This window comes from Trichechus manatus, unplaced genomic scaffold, assembly GCF_000243295.1.
Source record: "Trichechus manatus latirostris isolate Lorelei unplaced genomic scaffold, TriManLat1.0 scaffold00071, whole genome shotgun sequence".
Lineage (NCBI taxonomy): Eukaryota > Metazoa > Chordata > Mammalia > Sirenia > Trichechidae > Trichechus > Trichechus manatus.
This window is the reverse complement of record NW_004444007.1, coordinates 7238607-7261395: the sequence shown is the minus strand read 5'-3', so window position 1 is coordinate 7261395 and position 22789 is coordinate 7238607. Positions and strand designations below refer to the sequence as shown.

Genomic DNA, 22789 nt, shown 5'->3' with positions numbered 1-22789 from the left:
CACTGGGCATTATGATGCTAGGAGTTAAGAACAGAGAATGAAAAACTAGAAATGGTCCTATTTCTCAAGGGACTGACAGGTAAAGAGACATTTAATTATAATACATTGTGGTAAGTGCAAAGGTAGAATAAAGAACGTTAGGGATTTTCAACAGGCAAACATTTGGTTATTTTATCTAACTATCGCATTATTTCCTGATAAGAACAGTAAAAGCCACCTTATCCAGCATGATCATTACTTGATTGATTGAAATGAATCAAGCAATATAACATACATAACACAAACATTTTATTTTAATTTAAATGTACATTTATTTGCCAATCTTTGGATGTGTGGGTTCACCACTGCAGTTTCACATTATCTTTCTTTATAAAAACCATACATAACAGTGCATCATCTAGGATTTCCGGTTTCAATTTCAGCACTGGATCAGGAGTTTAAAGGTCCTGTAATATGACTTAAAACCCTTGCAGATTGTTTTTGTAATCTTTTACAGTTTTCTTAGCCACACATAATATGACACCAAGTTTTTATAGTGATTCACCTTTATTGGGGCCTTTTAGAGCATTCTACTTAGTGTTCATAGAGCATTTCTCTTCCATAAGCCTTTCATTGGTGTACATAATTACTACTTAAAATATGAAATTATAGTAACAATTACAACTGATATAAACAGGTTTGGGAACAAAAACAACTGATTCTTAGTAAGCCTAACTGTTGGGAGCAAAAGCACATAGTCATTCTGTAGAGTATTACCCAACTTCATCACCCATTCCCAGAATCAGGAGAAATTCCTTATACTTTTTCAACAAATAGTGATCACGGGTCTACTGCCAGGTGCTGTGCAGTAAATACTAAGTATACTGCTGTGAATACAATTATTAGTCTCCCTGCCCTCTCAGAGGAGCCCTGGTGGTGTAGTAGTTAAGAGCTACGGCTGCTAACCAAAGGTTGGCAGTTCGAATCCACCAGCTGCTCCTCCTTGGAAACCCTATGGGGTTTGCCCTCTCAGAGCATGAAGTCTGGGATTTAAGAGAGACATTAAAGAAATAATTAGACTAAAGTAATAATATGGAATAAAGAATTAATCTTATCTTTTTATCCAAACCGTGGAGAAGGCTCATCTTGCCTACAGCATGAATGCTTGGGCATCATACCTTCAGATTCCATTTATCTTGCAAGCTGAAGAAACACTGTTAAGTCATTTCCCTTTGCTCCCCTTTTTCTACCTCTTGTGAAGATCACTATCTTTTTGTTAGGATAGTCTTAAAATTTTTAATTTTTTTAAATTTAAATAATACAATTTATTAGCAACAAGGCTGGATAATTACATGTCCTCTAGTCCTGGCTGCCCTCGTAACTGGCAGACTGAGCATTCTTTATGGTCTGGAAGTCAGATATTAGTGGAGGGAGCCCCTCCAAAAAGAAGGGTTCTCTATCTGAGGAAACATTTGCTTGCTGTTTGCTTTCTTACTTATTTCCTTCCCAGTCATACCTTCTGAAAATCATATGCTAGTCTTGATGGTACTTGAGTCCTTGAGTCCCAGGTTGTTTCAGCTACACAGCTAGAGACCATCTCTTTGGTTAATTTATATACAGCCTGATACCCTTCCTTCTTGATGATTCTTACTCTCTTTACTCTGAGGATAACTTTATTTCTAAGCTCTGTAGTCATTTTGCTATAGCCTATTAGGTAATGATTTAGGATTATATTACAGTAAGAGTTGACATTTATTGACCTCTATACTATGTTCCATTTGAAACCACCAGTGGCTCCAAGGGAGAAAGATGTGGCAATCTGCTTCTGTAAAGATTTACAGCCTTGGTAACCCTATGGGGTCACTATGAGTCAGAATTTGTTTTGGTTTTACTATGTTCCAGACACTGTTCTGAGTGTTTTTATGTATTATCAATTAACACTCGCAAAAGCTCTATGTCTTAGTTATCTAGTGCTGCTATAACAGAATTACCACAAGTTGGATGGCTTTAACAAAGAGAAATTTATTTCCTCACGGTAAAGTAGGCTAAAAGTCCAAATTCAGGGTGTCAGCTCCAGGGCAGAGATTTCTTTCTCTGTTGACTCTGGAAGAAGGTCCTTCTCATCAGTCTTCCCCTAGACTAGGGGCTTCTTTGCGCAGGAACCCGAGGTCCAGAGGATGCGCCCTTCTCCCAGCACTGCTTTCTTGGTGGTATGAGGTCCCCCCTCTCTCTGCTCTCTTCTCTCTTTTATATCCCAAAAGAAACCAGTTCAAGACACAGTCCATTCCCTTAGATTGAGTCCTGCCTTGTCAACACAATTGCTGCCCATCCCTCCTCATTAACGTCACAGAGGCAGAATTTACAACACATAGGAAAATCACATCAGATGACAAAACGGTGGACAATCACATAATACTGGGAATCATGGCCCAGCCAAATTGATACACACATTTTTGGGGGACACAGTTCAATCCATGGCACCCTATAAGATATGTATCGTGGTTATCTCCATTTTACATTAGGAATTTCAGGCACAGAGAACTTAAGTGACCTGTCATAGTGAGTGATGGAGCTAGGATTTAAACCCAGATTCTAGAACCTGATCTCTTAACAGATATACTCTACAATTTCTTCTACATTAAAAAAAAAATACAACAAAATAATATTTAAGTTAAGAATTTTCAGGATATAAATTTAAGGATGTGCATCTAGCTATTATTTTTAAATGTAATTTGGGTTTATTGTGTACAAACAGTTTCGATATTGCTGATCCTTTATTGTGCTGTCATTTCTGCTTATTTTCGTCAGCAAGGTTGTATATAGGTCTATATAACATTTATAAGTTTAGAACAAAATATTTTAGCACCTTATTATAAAAAGGAAAGCAATGCATTCTTTTTAGCAATGATTTTTAATCTCCTTTATGATAGATGCATCAGCTTAGTCATCCCTCCATTAAGTGATTCTACTGCTCTTTCTCTTATAGGCTGTAGTCAGAGTTTGAGAGCTAAAATAAAATAAACCTTAGAGATCATAAACTACACGGTTCAAAATTATATTCCCAGCATCTTGGAAAGTACCTGGCATGTAGTATAATTTTTTACTCAATAAATAAGCCTAAAATCACAAACTAGATAGTAGACAATTGTTAACTTTGGTAAAAGTAAAGACAGCACTCCATATAGGGAAAGTCAGCACAACTTGACCAAGGCAAAGCCGTAGAAGCTTCCTAGACACATCCCAAACATCTTGAGGGACTGAGTTACTGGGGCTGAGGATTGGGGACCATTGTCTCAGGGGACATCTAGGTCAGTTGGCATAAAACAGTTCATAAAGAAAATGTTCTACATCCTACTTTGATGAGTAGTGTCTGGGGTCTTAAAAGCTTGTGAGCAGCCATCTAAAATACATCTATTGGTCCCATCACATTTGGAGCAAAGGAGAATGAAGAAAACCAAAGATGCAAGGAAAGTATCAGTCCAAAGGACTAATAAATCACATGAACCACAGCCTCCACCAGCCTGAGCCGAGAAGAAATAGATGGTGCCCAGCTACCACTACTGACCATTCTGACAGGAATCACAATAGATGGTTCTGGACAGAGTGGGAGAAAAATGTAGAACAAAATTCAAATTCACGAAAAAAAGACCAGACTTGTTGGTCTAACAGAGACTGGAGGGACCCCCGAAACTATGGCCCCTGGACACTCTGCTAACTCAGAATTGAAGCCACTCCCAAAGTCCACCTTTTCAGCCAAAGATTAGACAGGCCTATAAAACAACCAATAACACACGTGAGGAATGTGCCTCTTACTTCAATCAAGTATAAGAGACCTAATGGGCAACACTTGCCCAAAAGCAAAGGCGAGAAGGCAGGAAAGGACTGGAAACCTGGATGAATGGACACGGGGAACCCAGGGTGTAAAGGGAAAGGGGGAAAGTACTGACACATTGTAGTGATTGCAACCAACGTCACACAACAATTTCTGTATAAATTTTTGAATGAGAAACTAATTTGTACTGTAAACTTTTACCTAAAACATAATAAATAAACCTAATTAATTTTTAAATAGTCAATTGTACATGAGGTCCAGCTCAGAGAAGATTAAAATGTTTATTTGTAACTTACCTTTTATTATATTTTCAAACATTTAAAGTTCAAATCACTTCATTAAATCCCAGGGAAAGTGTGTATATACATAAAGTGCATATATCTAGATTGTAAGAACATATGTATCTTCAACCTAGATTATGTATATGTGTTGTTGACTAAAAGAATCTTATTGAGGAAGGTGACACTGTTTGTAGGCATTAAAATGGTAGTATAAGAGCTTATTGGAAAAATAATCAAGGGGGTTTGTAATCTTTCCTCTTTTATATTGGTATATCATGTGCAAGTCTCCTAATTCATTTGTAGATACCGTCCCATTTTATTCTTGATATAGTCGTACTGGAGCCCTGGTGGTACACTGGTTAAGAGCTCAGCTGCTAACCAGAAGGTCAGCAGTTCAAATCCACCAGCCGCTCCTTGGAAACCCTATGGGGCAGTTCTACTCTGTCCTATAGGATCACTGTGAGTTGGAATCGACTTGTGTCTTAGTCATCTAGTGCTGCTACAACAGAAATACCACAAGTGGATGGTTTTAATGAAGAGAAGTTTATTTCCTCACAGTTAAAGTAGGCTAAAATTCCAAATTCAGGGCGTCACCTCCAGGGGAAGGCTTTTTCTCTCTGTCGGCCTTCTTCTCTTCAGTGTTCCCCCGGACTAGGAGCTTCTCTGCGCAGGGACCCTGGTCCAAAGGTTGAGCTCTGCTCCCAGCACTGCTTTCTTGATGGTATGAGGTCCCACTGTCTCACTGCTCACTTTTGTTTTTTACATCTCAAGAGATTGCCTCAGGACACAATCCAGTCTTGTAGATCAGGTCCTGCCTTACTAATACAACTGCCACCCATCCTCCCTTGTTAACATCACAGAGGCAGGTTTACAACATACAGGAAAATCACACAGTACCAGGAATCATGGCCTAGCCAAATTGATACACACATTTTGGGGGGGACATAATTCAAACCATGACGACTTAACAGCAAGGGGTTTGGTTTTTGGTTTTTTATAGTCATTTTTATAATTTGTCCAAGGTGAAAAATAACAAAACCGTTTGACTTTTCTAGGTTTCCACTAGTTACTTGTCAAGATATTTTATTGGAGATATTAAAAAAAACTTTTTCATTGTTTTTAAAATTTACAGTGCTTGTTTTAATATTGTCTCACTTTTCTAATATTTCTGTTGATGTCTTTGCTTTGTTTGTAGTCATAGACGATTACTTCAGAAATAGGGTTATCGGATTTAGCAGCTAAAAATACAGGACACCCAGCTAAATTAAAATTTCAGGACAATGTTTTAAATGTAAGTATGTCCCATGCAATATTTGGGACTAAAAAAATAATTTGTTTATCTGAAATTCAAATTCAACTGGATGATCTGTATTTTATCTGGCAACCCTATTTAGAGAAGGCCTTCCTGCTCTCTCATCATCATTTTCCCAGAATTTCCAAGGAAAATTTTACTTTGGTTTAGGTTTTAATGTTAAAATAACTGTATATAGCATATTTAGTATATATATCATGCCTTCTTCAGAGGACTAGCATTTGAGACTCTGCAAGAGCTAATTATTTGTCTAGTTCTTTTAAATATATTTTTGACTATTAAGGAAATATCTGACTTACAATGCTCTGTACTTTTTCAATTTTAGGTTCCTTAAACATGGGTTGTGAAAAGAGAATATGAAAAGTTATAGTCTTAAAGACGATAATGCCAACTTTCATCAGATTTTATTCATGCCCAAAATGAACATAAACCCCATATTTTGAGTCTACATAGAAACTGTATTACTTACTATAATTGCTATATACACAATGTCTAATTACAAACAGATATATTTGAAAAGACAAATAACTAAGTAGAGATATTTTTTATCATAGATATCTCAACATTTTTTACAAATCCATTATGAAATTTGGTAATGTATATTTCTTAGATTCACTTGGGGGAATGTATGTGTGTGTGTGTGTGTGTGTGTGTGTGTGTGTTTTGCTTATATTTATCTCCTTTAGGGATCTGCTAATCAATTTAAAAAAAAAAAATAAATTGGCTTTAACTTCCTTATCCCCTCTTTTCTTTATCTTAATCTGCTGATTTCTTTGATGAAATGGGAAAACAAAACAAAACAAAAAAACAGTCTTACATGTTTGAGAGGATTGATGCCTTTGCTTTACTCTAGGAAATGGTAAATATGTAATAAATATGTAATGGGTGGCATGCTTGTAGAGATACAAGAAAGGCATTTGACTTTATAGAGCCTTTACTAATCAGGGAAGGAACTATTGTTCTTATGCCTGCTGAATTTCCCTGCTTTTAAGAAATTTTCATTTTCATAGTTTCTTTTCACCACTTTTAGCTCTAATCTCCCATACCTGTCTGAGACAGATTCCACAATATTGGCCATCTCCAATGTTTGTCACTTCACTTTGCCAGAAAATTCCTCCCTATAGCCATCATTCTGTGTTAAGTTTAGTTCCTTTTTTCTTCAACAAAGGTGAAGTTGTAATTGTAATATTGCTTTTTTATATATAACTGGTGATTATTAGGAGTTGTATAATATCATTAAAGTTTTTCATTTTTAATTCTGGAGAGTGCAGTACTGTGGAGCACTCTATGTTTGCAGCTTTGTCTGAGAGAATATCCTTGTTTATATTCTTTCAGTTCCTGGTTCACTAGCTGGAATTATGCAGTCAATGCAGAGTATTTGGAGTTGGTTTTCTTTCTTGGTAATTGCTCCTATTTTATCCTGTTTAATAATAGTATTCTCTTTTCCTCTTCAGCACAAACGTGCAGATACGTGATAGCCCTTTCCGTTGCACTGAAGAGGAAGCCAGATCATTAGTTGAATTGGTAAGGGGTAAATGGCCAAGGCGTCCTTTAATCTTACAAATATCATGAGGAAATGTGTCAAGTCTTTTTGGGAAGCATGAAGTTAAACATATAATATTAAAATCTTTTTTTTTTTTTTAATCCAGGGAATTTAAATCAAAAACCTTAAACCTTTTAGTTGAATTTTTTAATTTTATTTTTGAAAACACATTGTTTAACTGATATTATATGATGCTATTTTTCTTAACATCACTAAGTCATTGTTGTTTATATGCATTTGCTCTCCTCTGTGCTGTCGTGTTCCCATGAATTATCTACCGTCTAGGTCTGAATTCAGACTGACTCCTGGTACAAATGCATTTTGACCCCAGAAAAATGAAATGCATAAGGCTTTTTCTTTTTTTCCTTTTTTGTTTTGTTTCGTTTAGTTTAGCTATCATTTTGTTAAAATGTAAATCGCAATCCTTCCTTGGATTTTTACCTGTCTTAGGACTATTTAAATGGGGGGTTAGGGGGCTATTTAAATCACCCTTTGTGATAACACTGGTCAGTTCAGGCCCCAGCTGCCAGCCATTAGTCTCTCATCCCCACTCACTTCTCCTATAGTCTGTATTTTTCACGACTGAAATATGTCATAATTTTAAAAATTTGTATGCCAAACACTTCTGCTCATCAAAAGACTTCACCAAAAGAGTAAAAAGAGAACATACAGACTGGTAAAAAAAAAAAATTTGGTTATAACATATCCGTCAAGGGTCTAATTTCTAAAATCTACAAAATACTTCAACACATCAACAACAAAAAGACAAATAATCCCTTTAAAAAATCTGCAAAGGATATGAACAGCAACTTCACCAAAGAAGACATTCAGGTGGCTAACAGACACATGAAGAAATGTTCGCGATCACTAGCCATTAGAGAAATGCAAATTAAAACTGCAATGAGATACCATCTCACACTAACATTACTCGTACTAATCTAAAAAACTGAAAATAATAAATATTGGAGAGGTTGTGGAGAGATTGAAACTCTTATGCACTGCTAGTGGGAATGCAAAATGGTACAACCATTATGGAAAACGATATGGCGCTTCCTTAAAAAACTAGAAATAGAAATACCATATGATCAAGCAGTCCCACTCCTAGCAATATATCCTAGCGAAATAGGAACCATCACACAGACATATGCACACCCATGTTCATTGCAGCACTATTCACAATAGCAAAAAGATGGAAACAACCTAACTGCCCATCGGTGGATGAATGGCTAAACAAATTATGAACAAATTATGGTACATACACACAAGGAATACTACGCAACGATAAAGAACAATGACAAATCCAGGAAACATCTTACAACATGGATGAATGTGGAGGGCATTATGCTGAGTGAAATAAAAAGCCAAACCCATTGCCATCGAGGCAATTCTGACCTATAGCAACCTTACAGGACAGAGTAGAACTGCCCCATAGGGTTTCCAAGGAGCGGATGGTGGATTTGAACTGCTGTCCTTTTGGTTAGCAGCCATATCACTTTAGTCAATCACAAAGGGACAAATACTGTATGAAACCAGTATTATAAAAACTCAAGAAAAGATTTACACGCAGAAAAAAACACAATCTTTGATGGTTGAGAGGGTGAGGAGGGAGGGGAAGGGCAAGTCGCTAACTAGATACTAGACAAGTGTCAACTTTGGTGAAGGGAAAGACAACACACAATATAGAGTAAGTCAGCACAGCTTGACCAAGGCAAAGTCATAGAAGTTTGCTAGACACATCCAGATACCTTGAGGGAGTGAGTTACTGGGGCTGGGACAGGGAACCATAGTCTTGGGGGACATCTAGGTCAATTGGCATAACATTGTTCATAAAAACTGTTTTACATCCTACTTTGGTGGGTAGCATCTGGGGTCCTAAAAGCTTGCGAGGGCCATCTAAGATACATATGTTGGTCCCATCCCATCCAGAGCAAAGGAGAATGAAGAAAACCAAAGACACAAGGAAAATATTAGCCCACAGGACTAAAGGACCATATGAACCGTAGCCTCTACCAGCCTGAGCCCTGAAGAAATAGATGGTGTCCAGCTACCACCACCCACAGCTCTGACAGAGATCACAATAGAGAGTCCCAGACAGAGCGGAATAAAAATGTAGAACAAAATTCAGATTCACAAAAAAAGGCCAGACTACTGGTCTGACAGAGACTGGAAGAACCCCCAAGACTGTGGCACCCAGACACCCTGCTAATTCAGAACTGAAGCCACTCTGGAAACCCACTTTTCGGACAAAGATTAGACAGGCCTATAAAACAACAACACATGTGAGGAATGTGCCTCTTAGTTCAGTCAAGTATACGAGACCAAATGGGCAACTCCTGCCCAAAAGCAAGACGAGAAAGCAGGAAGGGGCAAGAACACTGGACAAGTGGACACAGGAAACCCAGGTGGATTGGGCAAGAGTGCTATCACATTGCAGGAATTGCAGCTGATGTCAGAAAACAATATGTGTATAAAGTTTTGATTGAGAAAGTAACTTGAGCTGTAAACTTTCACCTAAAGCACAATAAAATGTTTAAAAAATTTTTTTTGTATGCCCAAAGATAGATTTAAGAATCTCTTTTCTTAAATAATGATATTTAAGGATATCATTTACTCATTGAAAGAAACTGGGAAATATGACCCATACTGAGGAGAAAAATCAACCAAAACCAACTAGAACTGACACAGATGTTAGAATTAGTAAAAAAAAAAAAAAAAAACTAAAACAATTATTATAACTATATTCTGTATTTTCAAAAAGTTATGTACAAGCATGGAAGACATTTAAGAAGAGTGAAATCAAACTTCTAACATTAAAACTACAATGTATGAGATGGAATGTATACTGTATGGGATTAATAACAGGTTAGACATTAGAGAAAAACAAGATGATGAACTTGAATACATAGCAATAGAAACTGCAAAATGAAATACAGAGAGAATTGGAAAGAAAAAAAAAAAGCATCAAGGAGTTGTAGACTTCGTATAGCCTAATGCACATGTAATTGAAGTCCCTGAATAAGACATAGTGGAGGGGAAGGGTTAGAAAAGTTACTTAAAGAAATAATGGCCAAATTTAATGAAAACTATAAACCCACAGCTCTCCAAAGCCCAAATTAAACCACAAGCACAAAAAACATGAAGAGAACAACACCAAAGCAGATTATAATCAAATTGCTCAAAACCAGTGATTAACAGAAAATTATGTAAAGCAACCAGAGAAAAAGGCACTTTAAGTACAGATGAACAAAGATGACAACAGATCTGTTGTCAAAAACAATGCAAGCAAGAAAGCAGTAGAGCAGCATCCTGAAAGAAAAAAAAAATGTTAACCTAAAATGCTATACTGTACTCAGAAAAGAATATTTTTCAAAAGCAAAGGCAAAAGAATTCACACCAGTGTGTTCACACTACAAGAATCCCAATTCTATACAAACTTCTAATTGAAACTGAAGGAATACTTGCCATGTCATTTTACAAGGCCACCATTACCTTGATACCAAAACCTACAAAGACATTACAACAAAAGAAAACTCAGACCAATATCCTTAACGGACATTGATGCAAAAATTCCAAATAAAACTTTAGGAATTTGAATATAGCAATTTATGAAAAGGATAATACATCAGGACCAAGTAGTGCTTAGCCAGGAATGCAAGGTTGGTTTAACATTCAAAAATCAATCAGTGTAACTCACCATTATTAATAAAATAAAAAAATGAAATCCAACCTCTATGAAAACCTTTGGATCACAACATAAGATTGTCCTGTTCACTTGCTTTGGACACGTCATCAGTAGGGATAAATCATTAGAGGAGGTCATCATGTTTGGTGAAGTAGACGGCCAGCAAGGGCATGGTTAGGCATGGGCCCGTGGTGAGATGGATTGGCACAGTAGCTGCAACAATGGACTTGAACATGCTGACAGTTGTGAGGATGACCCAGGACCAGGCATTGTTTCATTTTGTCATAAAGTCATAAGGTCGCTAATGAGTTGGAGTCTACTCAGTGGCAGCTAACAACAACACTCCTTTTAAAAACTAAGTGTAGTAGGAAAAGAAGGTATTTTTTTCTACTAAAAAACAGCAGCTAACATCATACTTATTGATGGAAGCCTGAATATTTTCCCCTGTAGATTGGGAACAATACAAGGAGACTCGCTCCTACTACTTTTATTCAACACTGTACTGAAGGTTGTAGCCAGTGTAATAAGACAATAAAAAAAAAAGACATTCAGATTGTAAAGGAAGGATTATAATTGCCTTTATTTGCAGATGACATGAATGCCTATGTAGAAAATCCAATAAAATCTACCTAAAAGCTGCTGAATTAATAAGTAAATTCAGCAAATTTGCAGGTTACAAAAATATATATATATATACAACAAGCAATTATATTTTTATATATTAGCAACAAACAATTAGAAACTGAAATTTAAATTACATTATTTATAATGGCATCAGAAATATGAAGCACTTGGGGGCAAATCTGACAACATATGAAGCAGTTGTGCCCTCAAAACTATAAAACATTACCAAGAGAACTAAATAAATGTAGAGACATACCATGTTCATAGGCATAAAACTCAACTTTTGTTTTGATACCAGTTTTCCCTAAACTGATCTGTTGATTCAATGCTGTGTCAATCACATTCCATTAGACTTTTTTGGTAGAATTAACAAACTGATTCTAAAATTTATTATGGAAATGCTAAGGAACTAGAATAGATTAAACAACTTTGGTAAAGAACAAAGTTGGAAAAGTAACTTCCTGATTTCAAGACTTTATGTAAAACTACCATAATTAAGAATGTGGCATCAGGATTGGTAGAAGACTCATTAACAACCTGCAATATGCAGATGGCACAGCCTTGCTTGCTGAAAGTGAAGAAGACTTGAAGTAATTACCGATGAAGATCAAAGAGGACACCTTTCAGTATGGATTACACCTCTATATAAAGAAAATGGAAACCCTGGTAGGCTAGTGGTTAAGAGCTGTGGCTGCTAACCAAAAGGTCTGCAGTTCGAATTCACTAGGTGCTCCTTGGAAACCCTTTGGGGAAGTTCTACTCTGTCCTGTAGGGTTGCTATGAGTTGAATCAACTTGACCACAACAGATTTTATAAAGAAAACAAAAATACTCACAACTGGACCAATAAGCAGTATCATGATAAACGGAGAAAATAATTGAAGTTGTCAAGAATTTCATTTTACTTGGATCCACAATTAACACCTATGGAAGCAGCAGGCGAGAAATTGATGATCTATTGCATTGGAAATATCTGCTGCAAAAGACCTCTAAAAGTGTTAAAAAGCAAAGATGTCACTTTAAGGACTATAGTGTGCCTGACCCAAGCCATAGTATTTTCAATAGCCTCATATGCTTGCAAAAGCTGGACATTGAATAAGGAAGACCAAAGAATTGATGCCTTTGAATTATGGTGTTGGCGAAGAATATTGAATATAAGATGGAACGACAGAAGAACAAACAAATCCATCTTGGAAAAAATACAGCCAGAGTGCTCCTTGGAAGTGAGGATGGCGAGACTTCATCTTATGTACTTTGCACATGTTATCAGGAGGGACCAGTCCCTAGAGAAGGACATCATACTTGGTAAAGTAGAGGGTCAGCAAAAAGGAGGAAGACCCTCAACAAGATGAGGCAACATGGGTCAAACATAGCAATGATTGTGATTGTGAGGATGGAGCAGGACCAGGCGGTGTTTCGTTCTGTTGTACATAGGGTCACTATGAGTCGGAAGCGATTTGACAGCACCTAACAACAATAGTAATGGTGTAAAGATAGAGAGATCAGTGTAACAGAGGAAGTTGTCCAGAAACATACAAGGACAACTGGTTTTCAAAATGATAGCTTTTTAACAAATAGTGCTTGAACAATTGGGTATCCATACGCACAATAAAAAATGTCGGTGCATACATTGTATCATATACAATAATTGTCTAAAGTAGATCCTAGACCTAAATTTAAAATCTAAAATTATAAACCTTTTTGACTTTGGGTTAGGCAAAGGTTTTTTTTAGCTATAACACCAAAAGCATGCTCTACCAAAAAAAAAAGATAAATTAGATTTCATCAAAATTAAAAATTTCTGTTCTGCAAAATACACTCTTAAGGGAATGAAAAGACAAGCCACATATTGTAAGAAAATACTTAGAAATCATATATCTGATAAAAGGCCTTGTATCCAGCATGTAAGGTCCCTGGGTGGCGCAAACAGTTTGTGCTTGATTACTGGCCTGAAGGTTGGCGATTCATACCCACCCAGTGACACTGCAGAAGAAAGACCTGGTGATCTACTCGTAAAGATTACAGCCAAGAAAAAACACAATGGAGTATTTCTACTCTGTAATACATGGGGTCGCCATGAGTCAGAATCAACTCAGTGGCAACGGGTTTGGTTTTATTTTTATCCAGCATATATAAGAACTCTCAAAACTCAATAGTAAGAAAACAAAACACCCAATTTAAAAAAGTGGGCAAAATATTTTCAGTCTCTTCACCAAAGATGTACTGATGGCAAAAAAGAACATGAGATGATGCTGAACTTCATTAGTCATTAGGTAAATGCAATTTAAAACAGCAGTGGCATGCCAGTCCAAAACCCATTGCCCTCAAGTCGATTCCAACTCGTAGCGACTCTACACACCTATTAAAACGTCTAAAACTTAAACACTTGACCATATCAATTGTGGCAATGACGTGGGGAAAGTGGAACTCTCATACACTGCTGTTTGGAATGCAAAATGGTACAAGAGAAATAGAAACATAGGTCCATACAAAGACTTGTACATAAATGTTTGTGGCAGCTTAATATGTAACAGACAAAAAACTGGCAACAATCCAAATGTTCATCAACAGATGAATGGATAAACAAATTGTGGCATATCCATACAAGAGTATACTACTCAAGAATAAAAAGAAATGAACTATTGATACAATGCTACAACATGGGTGAATCTCAAAAAAATCATATTGAGTGATAAAAGCCAGACATATTATACATATGTCATTTCATACATTTACATAAGATTTTAGGAAATGCAAACTAATGTATAGTGACACAAAACAGATCAGTGGTTGCAGGATTTAGGAGAGAACCAGGGAGGGAAGGGGAAGAAAATTATAAATGGACAGGAGAAAACTTTTGGGGATGGTAGTAGATATGCTTATTATCTTGACTGTGATGATGGTTTCATAAGTGTGTATATGTTAAAACTTACTAAGTTGTATAGTTTAAATATGTGCCATTTGTTGTCAGCTGGCAGTCTGGCTTGCAGCTCCAATCTGCTGCTTTCATATCACATAGTCATCTTACCTCTGTGTCTCTATCTCTCCTCGCTTTAATAAGGACACTATTCATACTGAGTTAGGACCTAGCCTACTCCAGTATGACCTCATGTTAACTGTTAACACCTTCAAAGGCCCTGTTCACAGTTACCAGAGGTTACTTTTGGGGGAGGGAGAGGGAGCGCAGTTCAATCCGTAACAGTCGGATAGTTGGAAAAGTTAACCTTACTAAATTATTCTTGACATATGAGAATTAGTCCTAAATTCAGAGCCTTAAGCAGGAAGGGGGAAAGGAAGAAAGGGGCAAACAGAGAGGGAAGGAAAGAGAGGGAATATTTCCATAATGTATTAACTTATTCCAATATTTAACCACTCTTCGCATCTATGAAAATTTTTCCTCAGAACTCTCCCGCATGCTTCTGTTTATGCAGTTGCCTTGTGTTCTGCTCGCTGAGGAAATGGAAAACCTCTAGGCATCATGCAAAGTTAGGGGGAGTTTCAATTAGGTAATTTGTTAAGTTCTCTAATACTTGGTGACTACAATCATTTTACTGAAAATATAATTGAAATTTGTGAGGTTCTACACATAAACTCAGGGCATGTAGGACTGAGAGGGAGAATGACATTCTTGCTCCAGGAATTACCAGGCCTGCCCTAGACCCTTCACACACAGCCTAGCAGCCCCAGAGATTTAAAATTCTTAGAATCTGGGATTCAGGCCAAGGAGAGTTAAGTAACTACACTCATGTTCAGCTGCAGGTCCCTGGTCCCATGATACTGTGAACCTCTAGATGTAGTAGTGATGGGAGAAGTTCCAAAAGGTTAAAGACTTCCTGGGATGTGCATTTTCACCATACTTCTGAAATAGGGAGGATAGAATGCCTCCCAGACAAGTCTCAGCAGCCTTGGTCTGGCTTTGTTTTTGCCATCAAAATCTTTTCTTGTTTTCTTACAATGAAAACGTAACGATCGTGACCTCTTTGCATGGGTGTTGGGATTGGAGCAATTTTAGGTGCCACTCTGTGCATTTCTTTGTTCTTCCATTTTTTTTATAAGCAAGTATTATGTTTGTCATTATGTTTAAGAATCAGGAAATCATTGACAGTAGGTGAAAAGCTAAATAGGTGATACGTGTATCAGCGACCCGTTGCTGTTACTGTTTTCAAATTTAAATGTTGGTCTATCTTTTGGCATGTCTTAATATGGAAAAATGTCCCCAAAATTACCCCCACGGTTTAATAGCCATTATCTCTCTGAGTGTTGGACTTTCCCATGATATTTATTTTCATTTATACAGGGCTTTGTATGTTCTGAATATATTCTACCAATCAAGAAATACATTTTAAGAATGAAGAAATAGAAACATTTTGAAAATTGTAAAAAAAAGTAAAATGTAATGATAAATGTTTTAGAGTAGCTTGCCCATATCTTTTCTGTAATGCTTTTTAGGTTAATGAGAAGCTGCTCAAATATTCTATTTTTATACACCATCCATTTTTGTCCTCTGAAATGTTTGGCAGCTCCAGCAAGAAGCAGCTGCTAGTTTTAAACAGGAAAGCTAAACAGCTAACTTTACAGGAAACTTTGTAATCGGTGTCTGGCACGATTTAAAGAGATTATAACAATTTCAAAAAATAGGCAAGCTATTCTATTTTATAGTCAATTTAGAAAAACAGAGCCATCAAACCCCAAAGACCTAATCTTAATGAGTATAATTTTTATGTCATAGTATTACTGTCACACTCAGATTTAAGTCTTACCAGCAGCTAAATAGAGTTTTTCTTCTTTTTTCAAGTACTTGGAAAATCTCAATGATGTGTTACATAATTTTGCACAAGGGCCTTTCTTGTTTACATAATCATATCATCCTTTTCTATGACATAAAGAAAATAAATGCATATTTTATCACTCTTAAGACAAAATAGAAGGGAAAATTACTTTAAATCATTTTTCTATTTATCCATCGCTGTTGAGTTGATTCCGACTCATAGCAACCCTGTAGGACAGAGTATAGCTGCCCCATATGATTTCCAAGGCTGTAATCTATACAGAAGCAGACTGCTACATCTTTCTCCACGGAGCGGTTGGTGGGTTCTAACAGCCGACCTTCTGGTTAGCAGCTGAGCATTTAACCACTGTGCCCCTAGGGCTCCTTATCTATTATTTGAGGGGTATATCAAATCTACCAGCTGCTCTTTGGAAACCCTATGGGGCAGTTCTATTCTGTCCTATAGAGTTGCTATGAGTCGGAATCAACTCGACAGCAATGAGTTTGTTTTTTGGTTTTTATTATTTTAATATTGCTAAAATTTACATTTTTTTCTTCTTGCTAAGTCATTCCCATACAGTATCACCATTAGACCTAAGCAAGGAGGGCCCCTGCTTTGGGTCCTGCTTTTTTAGAAGGTCCTGGTTTGGGCCTCATCAAGCCACACCCCTCCACAGAGAGCAAGAAGACTGAGGGCCCAAAGTTATGGACTCATCAGGAGCCTTTGCCCTCCTTCTAGACCACGATCTGGCTGCCCAAGGCCCTGAAATTCTTTGCTCAGACAGCTTCAAGCCTGTTTCCAGGTCCTGCATGGGAATCTCCTCAGGGACACCCTCTTGAGTGTGTGGATAGTGTGCTCACAGTTACTTCTGCCGGGGCCGTTGGTGGCCTTTTGGAGGTAGACTGTGGATAGACCTTGGATGTGCAGGCTGCACTTCCTGTCCCATTTACAGACAAGGCCCTGACAATGCCAAATGTGTAGGAAGATAAATGGGGACAGGACAATGGCCACCTGCCTCTTTTCCTCACTCTGCCACATTCTGGCGTGTGTCTCAAGGTGTCCAGAATTCTACACGAGAAGTTCTAGGTCAATAGAAAGATAGTAGGATGGAACATATTTTATATTCTATTCATCACTTTGTTAAATACCAAAAACTAGTTACGCTGAGTGATCCAACTGATGGAGACCCCGTGTGTGTCAGAGTAAAACTGTGCTCCATGGAGTTTTGAAAGGCTGTGATCTTTTAGAAGTAGATTACCAGGACTTTCTTCCAAGGCACCTCTGGGTAGGTTTGAAATGCCAGCCTTTTGGTTAGTAGCCAGGTGTTTAACCGTTTGCACCACCCAGGGACTCCTATCATTTTGTTAGCTTGATTTATAACAATATTTAGTTGTATGGTATGTGTTCCTCCATTTTTACCTTTGCCCCAGACCTCACAGATGTTACAAGTGGGTCTTTCCTCTTTTGAGGGTAAGCAGATTCAGAGAATTAGAAGTTGATTATTAAATTTGAAATTTGAAAAATCTGCTGTGAAATCAGGGTAGTGGTTATCACCGGGGGGAAGAGTTGTAACTTGGGGAGGAGGCTGGCATGTTCCAATTTTTTACTTGCATGGTGGTTACGTGAATGTTTACTCTTAATTCTTTAAACTTAATGTATAGACTTTTGCACTTTATGCATAATGGATCTCCCAATAAAATGTTAAAAGAAAAAAAAAAACTTTAAATAATAATGTCATTCTTAATTAAGGAAAAAAAGTTAAATCTCAGAGAAACCTTCCTTATCTACCATAGATTATATTAAATCCATTCTAAGGTGTTGACTCAGACATCGAAATGAACAGAAATAAAGTTTACGGTTCTAGAAGACAGCTTAATAAATTATATAACGTGTGTGTGTGTCTGCACACATACATATAAAGATCTGTGTGTGTTTGGTTTTTCTTCTCCAAGACCTCAGCCAGGGAAGCAATTGAAAGAAAACCTCTTTCTCTTCTTTTCACATTCTCAGCAATAAGGTCTTAAGTAGTTCCTATGGGTTAATGAGAAAAACACTTTAAAGCATGCTTTAAATTTTTTTTATTAGAAAATTTTTTTTTAATTTCTTTATTAATTTAATAGCTGAAAGGTCTTCAGTAGTTCCCATAGATTAATGAAAAGATATTTTAATGCATGTTTTTTACATTTGACTCTGAATCTGTGATTTGTTTATCTGAAAGAATGAGCAACAATAAGCAAAAGGCAGAAAGGGGTAATTACTTTTTCAAGTTGGAGAACCACTGCATGTAAACTTTATTCTATAATTTCATGACAAAAAACTTTTCTTGATTCAGTTTCCACATATTCATTATAACAGAGATTCTTTGTCTGTTCTTATCTTTTAGGTACCGACTTCACTGCATAAAGAAAGTAATGAAGAAGGTATGATATATTTTGATCCTTAAGGAGCTAAGTGTATAAATTTGCTCATAACAGTGAGAACCGAAAAATAAATAGATTAATTTAAATTAATTTTGGAAAATGAGTAGGAGGACATTTATTACTTTTAGCCTAGGAAATGGTTTCATTATGCAGTGACTTTTTTTAAATGAAATACCAAGAGGTTCCAACTAGTTCTGATAAATCTGAAAAGACTCCAATTATCTGAATCTGGGAAATTTTATTATCGCCCATGATTTTAATGAGTCACCCATTTTAACAGAAGATTTTAAAATCAAAATTTATAGTAGGATTAAAAATGCTTTCTATATTTTTTGTCACCATTATTTGAAGCTGTTTTGAGAAATAAGTGAAAATGTTCTGTGGTAAAAATTACAAAATACAAGCATATTCACATATCACTTTTCTTTTAAAATATTGCAAGGCTTTTGGCCTTTTGTTTTAATATAAAATATTAGAAGAATATTCAACTTGCAAATTTGTAGGAAAAATAAAAAATATTTAGAGTCGAGTTCTAAGTTGTTAGAAAGGAGCAAATCCATAGACATGATTTCATGGAAAAGTAAGCTGTATTGCTTACATAGTGTGCTAACAGATTGTTTCTCTGCAATACTGTCCCATTTGGGGTATTTGACAGGCATCAAATTTTGCAGTACAAAGTTTTTCTAGACCTTTCATGCTATAGCTAAGGTACTAACTTCAGTATTGCTTAATAGGGACTAAGAAAACAAAACAAAAAAACCTCATTGCCATCGTGTTGATTCCAACTCATAGTGACCCTATAGGACGGAGTAGAACTGCCCCATAGGGTTTCCAGGGAGCAGCTGATAGATCCAAACTGCTGACCTTTTGGTTAGCAGCTGTGCTCTTAACCACCGCACCACCAGCACTCTGATAGGGACTAAATGACACGGAAACATGTATGAAATAAAGTGGGAAAACTCTAAAATTTTGAATGTAGTTTTATATAAGGCTGGAACCAAATGAGAGAACTTAGGGAAATAGCTTTAAATAGACAAATGTGAAATATTAAGCTTATGACTATTTTTATCTGCCTAAATACTTCCTAAAGGTCTAAATGAAATTTGTCTTATCCCTCCCTTCCTCACTCCCTCTTCCCTTCTCCCCTTCCCTAATACCTTCCTCTTCCATTTTAAACACAGAGCAAGTGTGGCACTTCCTTGACAAGTGATTGAGACATTTGAAATGCTGCCATCAAGACTCCAATCATCCTGTTCCCCTAAGTGTTAGAGACAGGCAGGTGTATGAGCATTTGCTGACTTCCTGTTGAAACTTCTTTTTTTTCCCCATAGTTTTTGAAATATGCAGTATGTAAATAAACACTGAAATTTTTGAATTAGTCTCCTTTGGATATTTATTGGTATGGAAAGAAGATTTGGTTTAATTTCATAGTAGAAATTTAGAAGCATTGAGTTTTGACCAGTTCTAATTTCTATACCTAAAGAAACCCATTGATTTTTTATTACCTTCTGTTTCTATAGCTTAATGTAAAAATTATTAGTAAGTTAGTACGGTTTTTGTAGATATTGTTGTTCTCACTTTCATTCCATATTATCCCTATGCTGGTGGAGGCTTCATTTAGCCAGCGTCTGTCTCTCCTATTAGTGCCTGTGCAAATATGTTTATATTTATTAAAGCTCTTTCCTGTAATTTATGATCTTGTAGGCCCTAAACTCACTTGGGTTCTCATCTACTTCTCTTAGTTTCAATTCTCGTCTTTTTAACTCCCAAATATACATAAGAAACCCAGGTCTCTCTCCTAGGTTCTGCCTACTGGACATCTCTTTAAATGCTTTGACCTCTCTTGTCCAAAACTGAACTCATTATTTTCCCTTACATATTTACTCCTCTTCCCTTGTTCCTTATCATGAGCAATTGATTTTACATTCTGCAGGCCCCCATTTGAAACCTTGAAATTATATTGAACCTCTCTTCTCTCTTTTCCCATTTTTACTCGTGAAGATGATTGAAACATTTCTTTCATCTGTTATCTTCAGTCCGTTACCACCCATACCATGCTAGTCTTTTTCGTTACTTCATATGAATTCTTGTAACAGCTTCCTGTCTGTTCTCTGTGCTTCTCAGATCCAGCCCTTCGGCCTCATCCCCATTTCTCTAGCTCGATGACATGCTCTCTTTTCTCCAAACCAAGTGGTTGTGCTGCCTCCAGCTTTTCTCCTTCCATCCTATCCTGCACATTTCCAAACAATAATTTACCTAAAACATAGGTCTTATTATATATTTTTCACAAAATGCCTTCAATGGTTTCCCATATTGTTGAGAAAGAAAATCAGACTCTACTTCAGTCTAAGCTTCTAATCTGATTTCCTCAGGAGTTCCATCCTCCAGCTATGTCATGCTGCTTACTCTTCAAATGCGTCTGTACTTTCACACTCCCAGTACTGTGCTTCTCTTCTCTTGTCACTCCTGTTCATGGCTTTTTCTCCCTTTGTCTTTCTGTTATTATGATCAACACATTGCATTTGCATGATATGCTTTGAGATTTACAAAGCAGTGTTACGATAATAATAGTTACCATTTAGTGTGCTTCTGTAGTATATCAGGCACTGTATTAGGTATTGTACATTCATATGCCGTATCAGGTAGATATTGCCTACTTTATACTTAAGGCTTTGAGAAGTTCTGTAACCTGCCCAAGGTCACACAGCTAGTAAGTTTCAGAGCCAGAATTAGAACTCATCACTATCTGGCTGTAAATCCCATGATTTTTGCAGTATGCATGCTACTTCTCACACACAGCTACCTTTTGATGTAGGCAAAGCTCAGGGCATCCCAATTTTATAGATGAGGAAACAGAAACAGAGAGTTTAAGTGATTAGCCCAGGGGTAAAATAGCAGTGTTTACTTGAGGTGTCTTTGGCAATGTGTGAACCTCTTTGAGGGACATGCACAGGTATAATGGGAGAATATATTGTTTTTCATTTTATAGATACATTGATTTTTTTAATTGTGAAAATAATATAACTTATAGAAAAATGGAAAATAGAGAACAACTACTATTGTATTATTTGTAAACAGTATGTTAGATTATCGAGGTATAGGTTAATTGGCTCGTGGCATGTGGCCTATTAGTCCTATTGGAGCTGGAAGAGAGAGACAATGTCTGCTTGGCTTTTTGTGGGGCGATTCACACTTAGTATTTGGCTCCCCTTCTAGGAGTTACTAGGACCCAGATGCTGCTTAGTTAGTGAGCCTTACAGAAGAGGCAAACCCATCACTCTACAGTACTATAACCAAAAAAAACAAAAAAACAAAAAACCAAACCTGTTGCCATTGAGTCAATTCCCACTCATAGTGACCCTGTAAGATAGACTAGAACTATCTCATAGGGTTTCCAACACTGTAATCTTTAAGGAAGCAGACTATCACATCTTTATCCCTTGGAGCAGCTGGTGGGTTCAAACTCAACCTTTGAGTTAGCAGCCCAGCACTTCATACTGCGCCTCCAGAGCGCCTTGTAAGAGTGGATCCTTGCATTCCTGGGCGGGCTTGAACCGCCAACCTTTTGGTTAACAGTCAAATGCACTAACCGATTGTGCCACAGAGACCATGACAAGTTGATCTACCAACAGTGGGCTTTGAACCCAGGTGGGCACCAGCTTATTGGATCTTAAGTGCAGTGCCTTAACCACTTGGCAGTCACTCTAGTTTATCACAATTGTCTTAATAGTGTATGATTTGTACATAGTTATGATATTAATAAACATAAAATATTGAATTTTTAGCTTTTCATTATGTCATAAGCATTTTCCACATTGCTACATAGTCATCATTGTTACTATGGTGACTGTTATTTTTCATTGAGTGACTACTTCTTGATTGTTGCAGAATATCTTCCAGACTAGCTAATCTAATTTTTGCCAGCCCATCCTCATGGAACAATTAAATTGAGTAATCTTTATACTAAACACTTAGAAAGGAACACTGCTGGGGAAAAAATAGTGAATGGTTGTTAAAGCTGCTTACAACAACTTAGGAAGCCACAGTGACCCATGAATGGGATTTTAAGCAACACCCACAGCCAGTTCCAATGGATGTAAAAAATCAAAGGGGTGCACTGTGCAGCTTTCATTTTATTCAAACTTTCTATAATTAACAAATATCATTTTATGGGCTTTTATTGATTTTTCACATACAGAATCATTTCATACATGGTGTATTTAGTGTCATTCTACAGAAGGAGCAAATTGAATTATTTGATAAAGTCTGCCCTTCCATTGATGGCTATATGCATTTTTAGCAGTTTATGTACTCATTAATAGCAACATTGGCTGATTTTTTTTTTTCC

The 22789-nt window shown here is 36.8% G+C and overlaps 1 protein-coding gene and 1 non-coding gene across 5 annotated transcripts in view; one reads left to right on the top strand and one right to left on the bottom strand.

The window, feature by feature from the left end:
• PPA2 (inorganic pyrophosphatase 2) overlaps positions 1-19819 on the top strand; it is a 127135-nt gene extending 107316 nt beyond the window's left edge. For 3 of the 4 annotated variants that reach the window (XM_023734764.1, XM_023734763.1, XM_023734765.1), the window contains 3 exons: positions 6859-6928; positions 18405-18441; positions 19623-19816. In XM_023734764.1, coding sequence (XP_023590532.1) covers positions 6859-6928; positions 18405-18441; positions 19623-19651 — 136 coding nt within the window. In that variant the 3' untranslated portion in view covers positions 19652-19816. Of the gene's footprint in view, positions 1-6858; positions 6929-18404; positions 18442-19622 lie in introns of all 4 variants that reach the window. The other variant, XM_004380203.3, reaches the window with a different exon arrangement.
• Positions 19820-21975: 2156 nt separating this feature from the next.
• On the bottom strand, positions 21976-22049 carry TRNAN-GUU (transfer RNA asparagine (anticodon GUU)). The gene has a single exon. It is a non-coding gene; the product is annotated as a tRNA-Asn (tRNA).
• Positions 22050-22789: the final 740 nt, after the last annotated feature.